The 15,926-nt window shown below is 42.3% G+C and overlaps 1 protein-coding gene across 9 annotated transcripts in view; it reads left to right on the top strand.

Moving 5' to 3' along the window:
• The first annotated feature begins 2,815 nt into the window (after positions 1-2,815).
• The window catches only part of NR3C1 (nuclear receptor subfamily 3 group C member 1), a 118,472-nt gene continuing 105,361 nt past the window's right edge, over positions 2,816-15,926 (top strand). The window contains exons 1-3 of one of the 9 annotated variants that reach the window (XM_049649404.1): positions 4,934-5,661; positions 6,057-6,397; positions 7,381-8,595. In XM_049649404.1, coding sequence (XP_049505361.1) covers positions 7,397-8,595 — 1,199 coding nt within the window. In that variant the 5' untranslated portion in view covers positions 4,934-5,661; positions 6,057-6,397; positions 7,381-7,396. Of the gene's footprint in view, positions 2,945-3,582; positions 3,717-3,929; positions 4,105-4,780; positions 4,909-4,933; positions 6,398-7,380; positions 8,596-15,926 lie in introns of those variants that run through there. The other 8 variants (XM_049649409.1, XM_049649407.1, XM_049649408.1 and 5 more) reach the window with 8 other exon arrangements.

The raw sequence follows: 15,926 nt of genomic DNA, 5'->3' as shown, positions 1-15,926 counted from the left end.
AGCTATGATAGCTGCCGAAACAATTTTTTAAAGTAAGTTTTGACAACCCACAAAAGTCACTTGTGTTGCCTTAATATAAAATTAACATATGCAATAATCGTATTAAAAATTATTAATACACATAAATGTGATAAGTATTTATTTGATGCGAATTTACATTTACTATTATAGAGTTAAAGTGTGTGTGTATGTGTGTGTGTGTGCGTGTTGGGTGGGGGAGAAGAGACAGAATAGGTGGAAAATAGAGCCATGACAAAGACTCATGGGCTGTAGGAGGTATCCTTATGTAAAAGGAAATATATGTGATAAACAATGATAGAGGTGGGAATGGATGTTGTATATGCCATGCCCTTTCCTCAACAGGATGGATTCCTCTTGACACTACTCAATGCATTCATCTCAACTAATTCAAGTCCTCCATTCTCCCTGGAAAACATACTGACTGATGCCTAGGGAATGCTGAACACTGAAGCCAAGGTTACTTCTTGTACTCCCCACACTTCTGCTCCCTCCAGTTAACCTATATGTTTACACCGGCTCCTTCTGTTTTTTTCCCCCAAAACATATTCCATTTACACTTGTTATTATAATTAATTAATTTAAATAATTCATTAAATGATGAACTAGGATTAAAGAAGTAGTTGTTCTAGAAAATCTAAATGGAAAGATGCTATATAAACAATCACTGTCAAATCAGGTGTATGCAAGCCAATTTTAACAGATTGGGGTGAGGTCAGGGGGGCTAAATCATACAAATTTAGAAATCTACACTCACATATATTTGTAAGTACTTTTAATTTCTTGCTCCAATTTGGAAACTGGAGAAAATAGTTATATATATATATATATATATATATATATATATATATATATATATATATTTATAATAATGACTGCTGCTGATTAAACACTTAATATGTCCCAGGAATTTGTCTAAGCACTTCACATACTTGAAACTCATTTGATCTTTCTAGTAACTTGGGTTAGTATTATTATCATCCCCATTTTACCGATGATGGAAACTGGGGCACAAAGAATTAGCTTGCCTAAGGTTATATTCCTCCTAGTGGTGGAGGTCAGCCAGCCAGTCTGCTTGTAACTGCTGTGCTGTACTGATGCAATGTGGGAATATTTTATACACAAATGAAGACAGGGAACTCCAGTCAGTGGGCTCACAAAAGCTTTCACAGAAGTATGACATAAATGTTCAGTTTTAGGTTTTAAAACTTAACATTTGCAAGTATGATTTTAAAAAATAATTCCTCTGCTTTAACTGAATTTTTAGTTTAATTAAATATGAGTCCAGTTGCATCAGCTAAGAGGCTTTGCCTTCAAGAAATGGGCAGGTGAAAACTAATGGTCTTAAATCTCAAAATGGGAGTTGGGATCTCTATACAATGGAAGGGAATTATTGTAGATACTTGAGCAGGAACATGGCATGATGTAATTATGTTCTGGAAGAGTAATCTGGGAGTCAGGTTTGGATTATTTCAATGGGAATGATTTAAAAAAAAAAAAAAAAACGATGCACAGAATGGTCAATAAACATTAGCCACAAAGCTTAACAATTCTAACCATGACAGACACTAGGTTAATCTACAGTTTATGCAGGCTTTCAGATGAATGTGAAAGGCTAAAGGATGTGGAATTTTTTCCAGGAAATTACAAAATTAACAGACATATTTAAACCACTGAAAATTTCACCCTTTTGCCCAATTGAAAGGGTTTTCAGTAACAATTTTTAACCTAAAACAATGTCCTTTTCCATTTCAAGATGATCTGCTGGACCTGCAGACAAAATGAGTGGGGAGAAACTTAAAGGGGACTCCTGTACGGTCAAGTATTGTTTAAAAACATAATACCCAACCCGAATTTAAAGAGGTAAGAGATGAAGTGGATTGTTATCTTAGAGCAGAGATTCAATTGAGATAGGTTTATGTAGCGGGGAGAAGTTTTCTTTTAGGTATCTGTTACTGTCTCTTTACATATATATGCAAATTGTTATATTTTTATAAGGTATTCATATATACAATTCCTAGCATAACTTTTAAGTAGACATATTAGGATAATCATATTGGTATGAGTTGTTGAACCCACTTTTAAAATACGCATACGATATTAAATTTGGGTATTGTTTTTTTTTCCCCATGAAACTGTTGATTTGGGGACCCAATCCATGCAAGAACCTTGATTTTAGTAACTGGGGCTTCTAAGGTGGAAAAACTCGCCAAGTAGGCAAAGTAGCGTTCTTGAAGTAAATTCTGTGTCCCCTTTGAGCACCCAAGGCAAGGGCCTCCCTCCAGCTGACTTGCGCCAAGGGAAAAGAAAAGAGGAGTCATCTCTTCTAGATACATAAGGGGGTTCTGTTAACAACTGGGTTGCTCAGGGTTCTGTGTTGGCAAAGGTTTTGGTCCCCTTTTCTGAGGCAGAGGGCAGCTCTTTCTTTTCCAAGATGGCGGCCTGAGAATGGTCTGGAGGCGGCCCGAGTAGGTCGTCTCCGAACAAGCGAGTAACTAAAATGTTTAGTTCTCTCCTTTCACGACGGACAACACATGGGGCAGTTTCTACCCTTCAGAAGCCAGAGGACTTCTTCCGGAGCCCGCGATCTAGAACCCTTGCCAAGATGGTGGACGCGAGGCCGGGCAAGCGTCACCGTCCTTTACCAAGATGGCGGGGAGCGGCTTCCGGCCCGCGTTTCCCCAATACTCTTCAAGAAGTCAGAGCAGAGGTGGCCACGGATAGCGTCTGAGCGCTGCCTGAGGAGTGAGTGGCTGCTGCCGAGCGCCGGGGCAGGGATTAGGTGGAGCTGCGACAGCCTCCGCCCCCGTCAGGAGCTGGCAAGAGCTGTCACCTGTGGGGGCGCAAAAGTTACCGCCCCAAACCCTAAAGCAACACAGCACAACCTTTCCCCGAGTCACAAAAATCATAATATGTGTCGCACAAGGTAGGAAGTTCGGTCCGGGCAAAGCCCAAGCCCTTCGGACGCGGCGAGCTGGGGGAGGGGGCTGGGGCGGGCGTCTCCCGCGCGGACTCCCCTAGCCCCACGCCCCTCTCCTTGGGGACAGGCCACGTGTTTCCCTCGGACTGAGGGGGAGGCGCGTAACGGGAACAGCTGGAGGGAGTTAAATGCTGACATTTTAAAGCTGCGTGTGTTTTGTTTTGTTTGGAGGGGTAGGGGTCCTGTGCACACGAAAGGGTGGGTGACGCACTTAGTGGAGTGCAGCAAATGTCAAGATTCGGGTGAGGGGCCTTCACGGGAAACTTGGACACTGGTCCTGGAGGGGGTAGAAGGAGAGGTCAGGAGTTTGCGGGGGAGGGAGGGCGTACTTTGCAAGCAACTTACTGTTTCGCTTGCAACTTGCTTTTAGGCCTGCCACCCCCTGCTTTCCTTAAAAATAATAATAATAAGTGCAAAGAAATTCAGCACGCCGGAGGTTTTGCATTTGGCGTGCAACTTCCTTCAAGTGTGAGCGCGCTAGCAGGGAGGGAGGGGTGGGGGTTGAACTTGGCAGGCGGCGCCTCCTTCTGCCGCCGCCGCCGCCTCGCAGACTCGGGGAAGAGGGTGGGGGACGGTCGGAGCGCGGGGGAGGGTGGGTTCTGCTTTGCAACTTCTCTCCCTGTGGGAGAGCGCGACGGCGGCGGCGGCTGCAGACGGGGCCGCCCAGACGATGCAGCGGTGGGGGACCTGCCGGCACGCGACTACCTCCGAGTCGAGAGTATGTACGCACCGACCCCCTCTTCTGCCCTCCCTTCCTTAAGCCTCCCCAGAGGGCGTGTCTGGCTGTCCGGCCCCGAGCGCGGCCGAGACGCTGCGGCACCGTTTCCTTGCAACCCTCGTAAGCCCCGTGCTAAGTGACACACTTCGCGCAACTCGGCTCCGAGGCGGCGGCGCGGACCACTCCCGCGGCCCTGCTGCGGGCCGCGCCCCGCCCCAGACAGCCCGCTGTCACCCGCAGGGGCGCTGACGGCGCTTGCCGCCGGGGGACTGGGCCCGTTCCGGAGTGGGTCGGGAGTCGCGGAGCTGGGCGGGGGCGGGAAGGAGGCATCGAGAAGAGAAACTAGAGAAACTCGGCTTCCCTCCCAAGCGCGCCCCAGAGAGACCAGGTTGGCCGCTGCCGCCGCCTCTCCCTTTTCTCTGGGGGGTGGGGGCGCGAGAAGTCCCGCGCGCTCGGGGAGTGGGGGGCGGCGGCCGGCCGCTAGGGTCGGGGCAATGCCGGGGGTCGGGGGCGTTCAGGCGCCGTCGGGGCCGGGGTGGCGGGGGCCAGCGCGGAGGGCGTGGGGGCGGGGGCTGCGGCCGCCCCTGCAGTTGCCTAGCTTCGCCAACAGGTTGCACCGTTCCCCGCCGCCGCGCGGCCCCTCGGGCGGGGAGCGGCCGGGGGTGGAGTGGGAGCGCGTGTGTGTGCGAGTGTGTGCGCGCCGTGGCGCCGCCTCCGCCCGCCCCCCGATCGGTCCCTCTCGCTCGCCGCGGCCGGGCGGCCCTTTCGCGTGTCCGCGCTCCCTCCCCTCCTCCTCCGCCTCCTCCTCCATTTTGCGAGCTCGAGTCCGTGACTGGAGCCCGAGTCACTGCCCGCCCGTCGGGGACGGATTCTAGTGGGTGGAAGGAGACGCCACAGCCGGAGCGGCCGAAGCGGCGGGGCGCCGGGACTGAGGACGCGCGCCTGGGAGCCCGGCTCGCGGGGACGGGCACGGGGTGGGGGGCTGGCTTGTCAGCCGGGAAATGGGAGACTTTCTCAAATAGGGGCTCTCCCCTCCCCCCCATGGAGAAGGGGGCGGCTGTTTACTTCCTTTTTTTAGAAAAAAAAAAAAAATCTCTCCCTCCTGCTGCTCCTGCTTTCACACGCTAAGTTGTTTATCTCGGCTGCGGTGGGAGCTGCGGACGGTGGCGGGTGAGCAGCGCCTCTACCAGAGGTAAGAGGTGGGGAAGGGCCGGGGCTCGCTCCCCCGAGGTGCGGGCCGGGGACGCGAGGCCGGCTCGGGGGCCGCGGCGGGAGCCTGCAAACTTTTATTAGCCTCGGGGAGTGGGGGTGGGGGCTGGCGAGGGCCGGGTGGCGGTGACGAAAGGGCAGCGCGCGGGTGACAGCGCTGGCCTCTTCCTCTCCCTCGGCCGCGGTGCCCGGGTCGGGCTGAAGGGGGAGGAACCTGAGCTCGGTGCGAGCGGAGCCTCTCCGAGCTGCCCCGGCTTGCAGTGCTCCGCTTTCCGGGCGCGGAATTCTGGCTTCTCCACTCCCGGCGCCCCAAGTCCCCCCTCCGTGCTCTCCCAGGGGGCCGCCCAAACACCCGTCATTTTCCCTTTTTTTTCTCTTCTTTTTCTTTTTTCTTTTTTACGGTGAACACCGAGCCGGGTCTGAATGCTCCTCGACCGAATACTTCCACTCCACCCTAGTGCGCCCGAGCGCGATCAGGGTTTCTGTCGAGGCTCCAGTGCGTCTCCTTTCTGGAGGGCGCGCAGGGATGTGTGGTGTGTGTGTGTGTGTGTGTGTGTGTGTGTGCGCGCGCGCGCGTGTGCGCGCGCGCTCAGAGAGAGAGAGAGAGAGAGAGAGAGAGAGAGCGTGTGTGTGTGAGTGTACACACGCAGGGGGCTGACAGCCTGCAACTTGGAGACTTCGGCCAGGGCTGGCGTTATCTGGTAGAAGTGGGCGTGTCGGAGAAAGAACTCAACAGGTCTGGACACATTTCTTTTACCCTTGCACTTTTTTTCTCCCCCAGGAGAGGGTTTGTTCTTCAGTGCTTGGCATCATTGCGCGCCTGACGCTTCTAAGTGGCCCCTTTTAAAAAAGACCTTCCCTAGCCGGAATCCTTCTGTGGTCAAGCGCTAGTTTGACGTTTGGGGCTGCAGGCTTGGTAACTGCCTCCTTGTAATACCACTTAAGACCCCTTGGCACGGTTCATTTAGGCCGGTGAATGTGACAGTTACTTGCAATTTAAAATGGGGGATAAAGTGGTTTGAGGGATTGTTTCGTTTTTTTTTGAAGTATTGTTTTGGTTTCGAGTTGGAAGGCAGCTGTCAAAGCCGCGTGGAAATTCATTAGGCTCCATTTGATACCTTGTGTTTACAGATCCTTATCCGAGAAACACCGCGGAGGGGCGGGGAGATGAGCAGTTTACCCTCAAGATGTGTAGGGGCAGATTCCCAGCCCCGTCTCCACCTTCATCACACTGCACTTCCCGTGAGGGCCATTGAAGTTTATGCTTAAGGTCTCTCCGCACAGCAGAAGTTTCCTTCCATTGCATAGGATCTGTCATGTCCCAGATCTGCTTATCAAAGTCTTGGGCTGCCTCTTAATAACATCGTGATAAGAAACAATATACTAGCAACCCAAGACTCTGGAGAACAGCCTCCGAATTGGGATTGGTGAAGGTTTAGAACACGAGAAAATTATTCTGAGCATTTCATTGGGTATTATTTGCGTTTGTATGAACGTGATTTCACAGTTGCTTTTTCTGTTTCAGTACCTCTTTATATGGAAAGGGAAAAATCTTAGGGATAAAATAGTGTTTCCTACTGAAGGTCTTAAGCAATTTTGAAAAAAAGCTTCATTAGGAGTCTATTGTTTTGTAAAGGTTGAGGGAGTTATATTTGTTTTTAAGTAAGCTAAACTTGTAGCGAGAAGCTGCTGCACTTTCTTTTGCTTTTTAAAATCCAAATTTTAGTTGGCCTGTATAGAACATATTTCATTTCCTGTGTCCAAAATTTGAAGAAGGCAGGCACTTTGAAACAGACACATTTAGTAAGAAATATGGGTTAAATATACGTGTCCTTTTTATGGTATTGGAAGATGAGCAGATCATCATTGTTTATTTTTTTTTAAAAATGTGCGTGGTTCATCATAGATTGTACTGAAAGGTTTGGATGTGTGACTAGCAGGTAGGAGGCCAGTTTGGGAGCGATTTGAGAGAGAATTCTAAAATAGTAATTAGCAAATGTTATGTGTATGGGTTCTCAGAAAAGCAAACAGCCTTGACTGATTGAAAGGAAGTAGGAATTTTAATGATCGTACTCTTTTTAAATTAAATACTTTGACATCAGTTTGAACCTTTAGGATAATCAGATGTAATGAGTTATAATGTCTGTGATTAACAAAGTTACAGTTCTGTGAGTGGCAGGATGAATAGCCAAGCTTAGTTTGATACAATTTTGCCCTCCGCTGTGCAATTGAATTGCATTGTGCTTTTAAATGTGCCACACTGAATGGGGGCAGGGGATGCGGATTTTTTTATTCTGGAAGACAGAAGCTACTTTAAACAAGGAATTAAGAGTCAGAGTTAACTAAAAGGTTCATTTAACTGGCTCTTACTAATCAGATCACTGAGATAATGTGACTTTATAGCTTATTATGTCTCCCCCACCTTTCTTTTTTTTTTCTTTTTTCCCCCTGGTAGCTGGTGATATTCTCTGATGGACTCCAAGGAATCATTAAGCCCCCCCAGTAAAGAAGAAATCTCTAGCAGTGTGCTTGGTCGGGAGAGGGGAAATGTGATGGACTTCTATAAAACCCTAAGGGGAGGAGCTTCTGTGAAGGTTTCTGCATCTTCACCGTCACTGGCTGCTGTTGCTCAGTCAGACTCCAAGCAGCAAAGACTTTTGGTGGATTTTCCAAAAGGCTCAGGAAGCAATGCACAGCAGCCGGATCTGTCCAAGGCAGTTTCGCTCTCAATGGGACTGTATATGGGAGAGACAGAAACAAAAGTAATGGGAAATGAGCTGGGATTCCCACAGCAGGGCCAAATCAGCCTTTCCTCTGGGGAAACAGACTTTCAGCTTCTGGAAGAAAGCATCGCAAACCTCAATAGGTCGACCAGTGTTCCCGAGAACCCCAAGAGCTCAGCAACCGTTGCTGTTGCTGCTGCCCCCACAGAGAAGGAGTTTCCAAAAACACTCTCTGATGTCTCTTCAGAACAGCAAAATTTGAAGGGCCAGACTGGCACCAACGGGGGCAATGTGAAGTTGTATACCACAGACCAAAGCACCTTTGACATTTGGAGGAAAAAACTCCAGGATTTGGAATTTTCTTCTGGGTCCCCAGATAAAGAGACAAGTGAGAGTCCTTGGAGATCAGACCTCTTGATAGATGAAAGCTGTTTGCTTTCTCCTTTGGCAGGAGAGGATGATCCATTCCTTTTGGAAGGAAACTCGAATGAGGACTGTAAGCCTCTTGTTTTACCGGACACTAAACCTAAAATTAAGGATAATGGAGATCTGATCGTATCAAGCCCCAACAGTGTGTCACTGCCCCAAGTGAAAACAGAAAAAGAAGATTTCATTGAACTCTGCACCCCTGGGGTAATTAAGCAGGAGAAACTGGGCCCAGTTTATTGTCAGGCAAGCTTTTCTGGGGCAAATATAATTGGTAATAAAATGTCTGCCATTTCTGTTCATGGCGTGAGTACCTCTGGGGGCCAGATGTACCACTATGACATGAATACAGCATCCCTTTCGCAACAACAGGATCAGAAGCCTATTTTCAATGTCATTCCACCAATTACTGTTGGTTCAGAAAATTGGAATAGGTGTCAAGCATCTGGAGATGACAACTTGGCTTCCTTGGGGACTTTGAACTTCCCTGGCCGATCGGTGTTTTCTAATGGCTATTCAAGGTAAGCCAGATGGTTTTCTGTCTCTTCGGAATGGACGTAAGATGGATGGATAGACTTCAGTATTCAACAGTTTGTGTTTGTCTTCCAACGACTCCTGTGCTTTTTTCGTGTGACTAAATTTTAAGTAGTCCTTTGAAAGTAGGTGGTCTTTCAATCATGCCTAAGTGATGTATCTGTATGTAAGCATTTCACCTTTTCTTTGAAGTAATGGCATTCAGTATCCCACTGGCCGGTAGTGGAAGATTTTATTTAAAAAATTCTAAATAATTTTGCTCAGTAACAGGTATCTTAAGTAAAAATTACATAAACTTAAGAGGGCTTTCATATGTAATATTTGTGTGTGCTTTGAAGTACGCTGTTATGTTAGAGTAAAATGTACCCTTGATATTTCACAAAATCAAAAGTTGTGCTCTGGGTTTGTACACTTGTAAAATAGTAGCTTGAGGAGATCGAAGGGTTAAAATTAGAAGATTTAACAATGAGCCTTTTCTCCAGACTGAAGCTTCTGTGGAAGAATTTGAGTTTGGAGATTACTAAAGCAGTGAGCAGTGTACCTGACCATAGCCCTAGGGGTGGGACTGCTGTTCAGCCTTTTTAAGAAAGGAATTGGTGCCAAAATGGTGCAAAACAAAACCTCCCTTTCCAGAGAGTTCCTCCAAGTTCTCAAAGAGACACCTGATGGCTTCAATTCTCAGCTGTCATTTGATTTGTTCCCCTTTTTTCCTCAGACATTTATAAGTATACTGACATTTCCTTTTGACCTCAAAAAGGTCTCTTAAAATGAAATTATCAGGAAGACGTTCTAAACTGAGATGGATCTATTGATAGGGGTTAAGGTCTCTATCCTGTATCCCTGTCCCCAATTCAGATTGTATGTCACATTTTAGGTGTGAAGGAAATATAAGAATGTGATTGTAGAGACACGGGATTGATTAATCAGTGGTGTGTTTTGTTTTGTTTGAAAGGCAGAGTAGACAGTGATTTACTTGGACATGAGCCTTTCAAGGTTATTTGTTTTGTTTTTTGTTTTTTTAATGTTGGTGGTTTTCTTTGTTCCTAATTAGTCATTGAAGATTTCATTTAAAACTCTCTTTAAAACACTTTTTCTGTTAAAGATCTATCTTAACAATGGTGTTTGTCTCTTTTCTATCCTCCTGATGGAGGAAGGTTTTCTTGTTGGGGAAAAAATTCAGACCTAGATTTAGGCTATGTTCTATTCCTTTAAGAGGCTCACTTGGTTCTTGTATGCCTTCATGTAAACTGCCTACTAATCTATTATGTAAATAATCTTTCCTTTAGAATACCACTTCAACTTTTTGTTGTCATTCTGAATGGAAGGCTTAACAGGTTTTCAGTAAGGAAATTTGAGATATTTCTTAATGCGTTAGTTGTGTCTAAATGTTAAAAGACATGCTGTGTTTTAAATTTTTCAGTATCAAAATTTTGGCAGTGTAATTAATGATTCGGGGTGCTTGGTTGTCTTAAAGCGTGCTGTTGATTTGACTAAGTTATCTGTAGGAAACTATTAGACTGAATTATAAAATGTAATTGTACAAAGAAGCATAATATATCTTAGGAAACTCATGGGGATTATTAATGCATTTTGTTCTAGCAATTACCACAGTACTGTTTTCATTTTTCTTACTGTAAAAAAACATAGAACAAGACTTACCGATTTTTTCGTTGATAGTGAATTTTCATTAAGCCTTGTAAACTCTGGTGTCTGGAAGCATACGTCTTAGATGAACATAGGTGACTTTAAATCATTAAATATCATTTTAATGCCTTTTATAGGAATTTATGACATGTAAAGTGCCTTCACTTATTTTTAATTTGAGCCTCATGACAACCTTATGGCGATTAGCAAAGGAGTGATGATGTGGTTCTTTTGAGATTCTTTAATAACCATTGAAATGATTATTTTTATGCTGGTGTGTGATTTGTAATTATAATCAGTAGTTTGTGTCCTAATGAAAAGGTGTAATATACAGGATAATTGGCTAACATTGGAAAACTTTATACCTTACGGCATTAACTTAACACGGGGAACTGTGATTACCCCGAACAAAGCTTCTTCCAAGTAAATTCAAACAATGTTTCTTTTCTCACCATCACTGAATTAGTCTATTGTTTGCAAACAACAGCCCTGATATAACTAAAATTGGTTGCTTTCTCTCCTCTATATGTTACATGGTTCTGGCCAAACTGTGAGCAGTGACCCAAGTGATGAACAGGTTGAGATCACAACTGTAGTAAATCCTGACTTTCTGACTTTAGGTATAAAAATGCTGTATGCCACTGATAACTTGACTTGCATTCCTTTTTTAATTAAAAAAAAAAAAAAAAAAAGAAAGCATAAATTGACTTTTTAAGATGTCACTTAAAATTGCTTTTTCTCAAAATGCTTTAAAAAATGTTTTATACTCTGTTTTTCCAGGGGCGGTCACTCCTAATGTGTCAACATAGTTTAATATCCAGTTCACATTTGTTTGTAAAATTATGACTATCCTGACTGAGCGTAGTCAATCAAGTATTTTCTTTTTAAGAATTACGTTCCTTCAATGATAGTGGAACAGGAGAAAACCTAGTGACATTCAAAGATACTCTTTAAGTAAAACAAACTAGCCATACTAACTGAAATCGCTTCTTACATACTGAAATTAGACAAACTGAGCATACACTTGTAATGCTGATGAAAACACATTTCTGCATAATTTGATTTTCAGCATTGTTTCACTTACACATTAATGGTGAAACTTCTGAAGAGAGGCAGGGGAGTGAATGGTTATAGGTGGAATTAGAGTTTTTATTGGGATTATGTTGAAACTTGAGTGTTAAAAAGTTGACCGTTTTTTTGAGGGTTAAGATGATTGAAGAGAGAGAATGATGGAGGATTAATTTGTAAACTCAGGCTTAGGAACAATTTAGGGCTCTAATTTACAAAGCTCTGAAAATGTATGTAGATTGTAACATCTCTTTTAATTGCATCTGCGTCCAGTTGTATTTACATAATAATATTGAAGATCTGTGCACAGGTTGAGTGAAGCAAATTCTGCCCCTTTCTCTTTTTTTCCTATGAACGCCGTGCTGCATGTTTTCTCAGAGAAGGGACATAAGGAAGAGATTTTGTTTTGGTTACGATTTACTCCTTTTTTAATGGATACTTGGTTTACTTCCTATCTTCTGTTTTTCCTCTCCTTATGAAAGTTCTGGCAGTGAGCATTTCATGGTCTTTTTTGGGTTTAATATTTCCAATATTTACTCATAGAATTTGATTCCTGTACGTTAAAGGAGATTTGCTTTAGGTGTTAACATATTTATTTTTAGCTTTATGATAAATATCTTTTTCTTTTTTTTTTTTTTTTTAACGCTGTACTTTGTTATGGCTGTCTTAGTAAAAGAAAAAGATAAAACACACTGTGTATTCAGGTGTGTCAGTTTAATGTGGAAGGCCTCAGATACAGAAATGTGTGATTAGCATGTGGTGAGGTTTTATTGAAATAACTTCTTATGATGTTTCTTCAGCCATTCCATTATATTTGTACAGTTGCTGACATAATTTGTATTGTGATGCTGTTTTGGTTTTGTCTATGGCTGTAACAGATATTTGAGTCAAACACCTTGAAATATATCATTGAATGTTTATACATTTTATGAAAAACTTCCTCTAAAACATACCTTGCATAAATGTAGGTTAAGTGCAAATTGTATTAAAAATGAAATTCGTATGTGGGTGGAGATTACTGTAGGGGCCTTTTGAGATTTTAGTGGGAGAGATTGGATCAAAAGGGTTTATTTTAGTATGAGTACCTAATGTGAAAGAGCATCTGCATTAATTGGTTGGTTATATAAGTCTTAATCCACTCTGGCCTGCAGGTGATTGAAGTAGCCTAGTTGTTAGGAAATAGTAAGTTACATTAGATTTACCGTAAGTCTGGGGCATATTTCTTAAAACATATTTTTTCTCACTTTAAAAGAGTACACCTAATTTATTTTAATTAGCACCCTGGTAATTGTATAACGTAGTATTTACAGGTATTTGGCAAATTAATGGACACCTGCTTCCATATTTCTGAGTCCTGTAAAACATATATTGGTGAAGTGTGTTGCATAAGAGTTTTCAAGAAGTATTTTGTTGAACTAAACTGTAAATGAAAACATACAAATTTCTGATTATTGAATCTTACAGAAGAGTTTAAAAGCCCCTGCTTTCCTTGTCTCTGTAGTTTCAGAGATCCAACTGCTCTTTTCTTCTGGTTTATTCATTTAAAGAAAGAAAAGGTCCATTTTCCCTTTGAATTGTGTGTGATCATTTCTATGCTGAACTGGATTAGAATGTGACTTTTAATGGTGATTTTTACCTTCATTTCACACATTAAGGTGTATATTTTAGAAAATATACGCTGTTGACTTTATTCCTAACTCTCCTCACAAATGTCCCTTGAATGCAGGATTTCCCATGGAGTTTGTGAATTAATGGGGTTGGGGGTGGGGTGGGGAGGGCAGGAGAGGGAGAGGATCAGAAGAAGTGTGGAATGTGGAAGCTAAGTTTAGAAGTATCAGGAACGATTTTGAAAACCAGAAGTTTGGATCAATTGTCATGAAATTCAGAGGACTAAAAAAGAGAAATCTGGGGTTGTGTTTATGTACAAGGGAGGGCACTAATCAGAATTACAATTTAGCTTCTTTTATTTGAGGTAGAACTCTGGAGCCAAGTATAGCAATATAGCCCTAACTCTTTAAGGGTTACTTTGTTGTCTTTTGCTGTGCTTTATTACCAAAAAAAAAAAAAAAAAAAAAAGGTATGGAGTAGACATTTTAGTTCCATTTACATTATTCCAGCTAAGATCAAGTCCATATTTGTCCCGTTTTTATTTAATCTCTTTAATCAATGAAAATCTAGTTACTACAATAGAGTTGAAATAATGATGATCTTAGGTTGATGAAACCACTTTGTATTTACTAGTACACTTTTACATTCACTGTCATCTGATAAGGGATGCAACCCTTTGTTTTAGTAATGTACTTTCAGGGGCTGTGTGTTTTTCTGCTGGAATATTGAGGAAATTAAATTCTTATTCAACAGTACATAGATAGAATAAATTATGGGGTTTTGCAATTGCTAGATAGTCATTTTAACTATTTATATTGCAAATATAGTCCTTAAAGCTAATTATTTTGAATGGAAGTGTGTCATCCCCTAATTTTATTTCTTGGCTAATTTAAATATTAATATGTTATCTTGGTAGAGCTGCATGTTTTAAACATACTTTTCCAGAGTAACTCAAATATTAATTTTTAGTGCTTTCAAATACTTTTTGAGCCAGTTTCAAAATATTATAAGATTGATAGTGTTTAATAATGCAGTAAACTTAGGCAAAGTACCTCTTTATTTTAGAGTTCTTTTAAAAGTTCATGGTATAAGGCACCAAATATATACACACACATGTATGTATATATGGTAAGAGAAAGGTTTAATGATGATTAGTTGCAGATGTTTATTTAGCACTATTGTCTTACATGAAGTTTTATTTTTTAAGTTTATTTATTTTGAAAGAGAGCAAGAGAGTAGAGGCGGGGCAGAGAGAGAGAGGGAGAGGAAAAATCTCAAGCAGGCTCTGCGCTATTAGGGGTTCAAACTAATGAACTGTGAGATGATGACCAGAGCCGAAATCAAGAATCAGATGCTTACCAGACTGAGCAACCCAGGTGCCCCAGGAAATTTTATTTTTATAATTAACGTTTTGGCATTCAACTTGAGTATGCCATATTTATAACATACAGTTTGTTGCAATAAATGTTACCTTTTGTCCCTTTTTATAATAAATAGAGCCTCTATTCTAGTTGTTTTCATAATTATCCATAGTATTTAACTGGCTATTCTGAAAACATATTCGACAGCCAACTTTTTAAAGCTGTTGTGAAATGGCATCTAGTTCATGATTTATTATTTCATGCTATTGGGGCAATGCAGTGACTTGTGACCTTGTGGTCATCACATGTCGAACATTAAAGCTCTACCAGTTTGTTATGGACAGACTTTGTTATTGTTGTTTTCATGTTCTGTTGTTTTGTTTTGTAATTATTGGGGATTAGGGCTTCTTTAATTTTAAGATGACTTAAATTGCAATTTTGTGGCTTAAAAAAAAAACACTCAAATTCCTTTCAATTTGATTGCATTATTTAGTGATAGAAATCATGGAAAAGAACTAGACTCAGAATGAGAAGACTTGAATTCTGAGGCTGAGCAGAGCCAGTCTTTGACCTCTAGTGATTAGATATTGTGGAGTCAAAGTACTTTCCCTATAATTATATATGAATTATTTTCATAACATGCGTGTGTGTGTTTCTGTTTCTAAAATTCTACATTCCTCTTAACCGATCACCGTGGGTAGGGAATAGTGCACTAAATTTGGTCATTTGACTTTGTGTTCACTGTCATGTACAAGATGAAAAATGGACCTGGATTTGGTATTTTTGTAAGAAATAATGTCGGTGGTGGTGGAGAGAAAATACTGTGTCAGTACTGTTGTCGGTAGTGCTAGAGAGGTGGGGCTCTTGAGTTCTCCGAGCTTGTTTTATGTGTTGGGTACAGTGATTTTAGATTAGAGCTTAAAGGCTCTTGAGAGCTCATCTGCTCCCACACTCTTTTTTCTCCAGATGAGGAAATGAGACCCATAGGAAATGTCTAAAGACACATCGCAGAAATAGTTGTGTTGCTGGGAGGACTATCCTAATTCTCAGTTGTCTGAGTTCCCTCGCAGGCTTCTCTTAACATCCGGTCTCTAGTTCGAGAGATGTGACACTTAATACAGATTAGCCAGGTGTTTTATAAGAGTTGCTGTGAATCACCTAGCTCGGCTTTGAAAAAATGTACACTATCCATATTCTTAACTATTTTTTAACTCTCTTCTCAGCCATCGGTGATGAGCATGGATGATGTGGCAGCACCATGCTAAGGGCTTCATATACGTTCATCTCATTTAAACCTCTGAGCAACCCGTGGAAGTTTGTAATTGTAGTTTCTGTATTAAATTACTGATTGTGCCATTATCTATGTAGCGTGGAAGACCGGTGTTATTAACTTAATTTTACAAGTGGGAAAATGAGACATTGAGAGAGAAAAGAATAGTCAGAAAAACTTAATACTCATCTGAAGGGGAATGTTTAATACTGTGTAAGAAACTTCCCATGGGTCTTTAAGAGTTTTTATTTGTCATCTGTGACTCTTTAAACAATATATATATAGGAGAAATGGGATCAAGCCTCTGCTCTCCTGTACATATTTGTGTAGTCATTTACAGCTTTCTGTCACAGTTTCAGCTTCTGTA

The sequence above is a fragment of the Panthera uncia genome, assembly GCF_023721935.1.
Source record: "Panthera uncia isolate 11264 chromosome A1 unlocalized genomic scaffold, Puncia_PCG_1.0 HiC_scaffold_17, whole genome shotgun sequence".
In the NCBI taxonomy this organism is placed as follows: Eukaryota; Metazoa; Chordata; class Mammalia; order Carnivora; family Felidae; genus Panthera; species Panthera uncia.
Note: the sequence above shows the minus strand (reverse complement) of the source record. Positions and strands in the feature narration are given on the sequence as shown.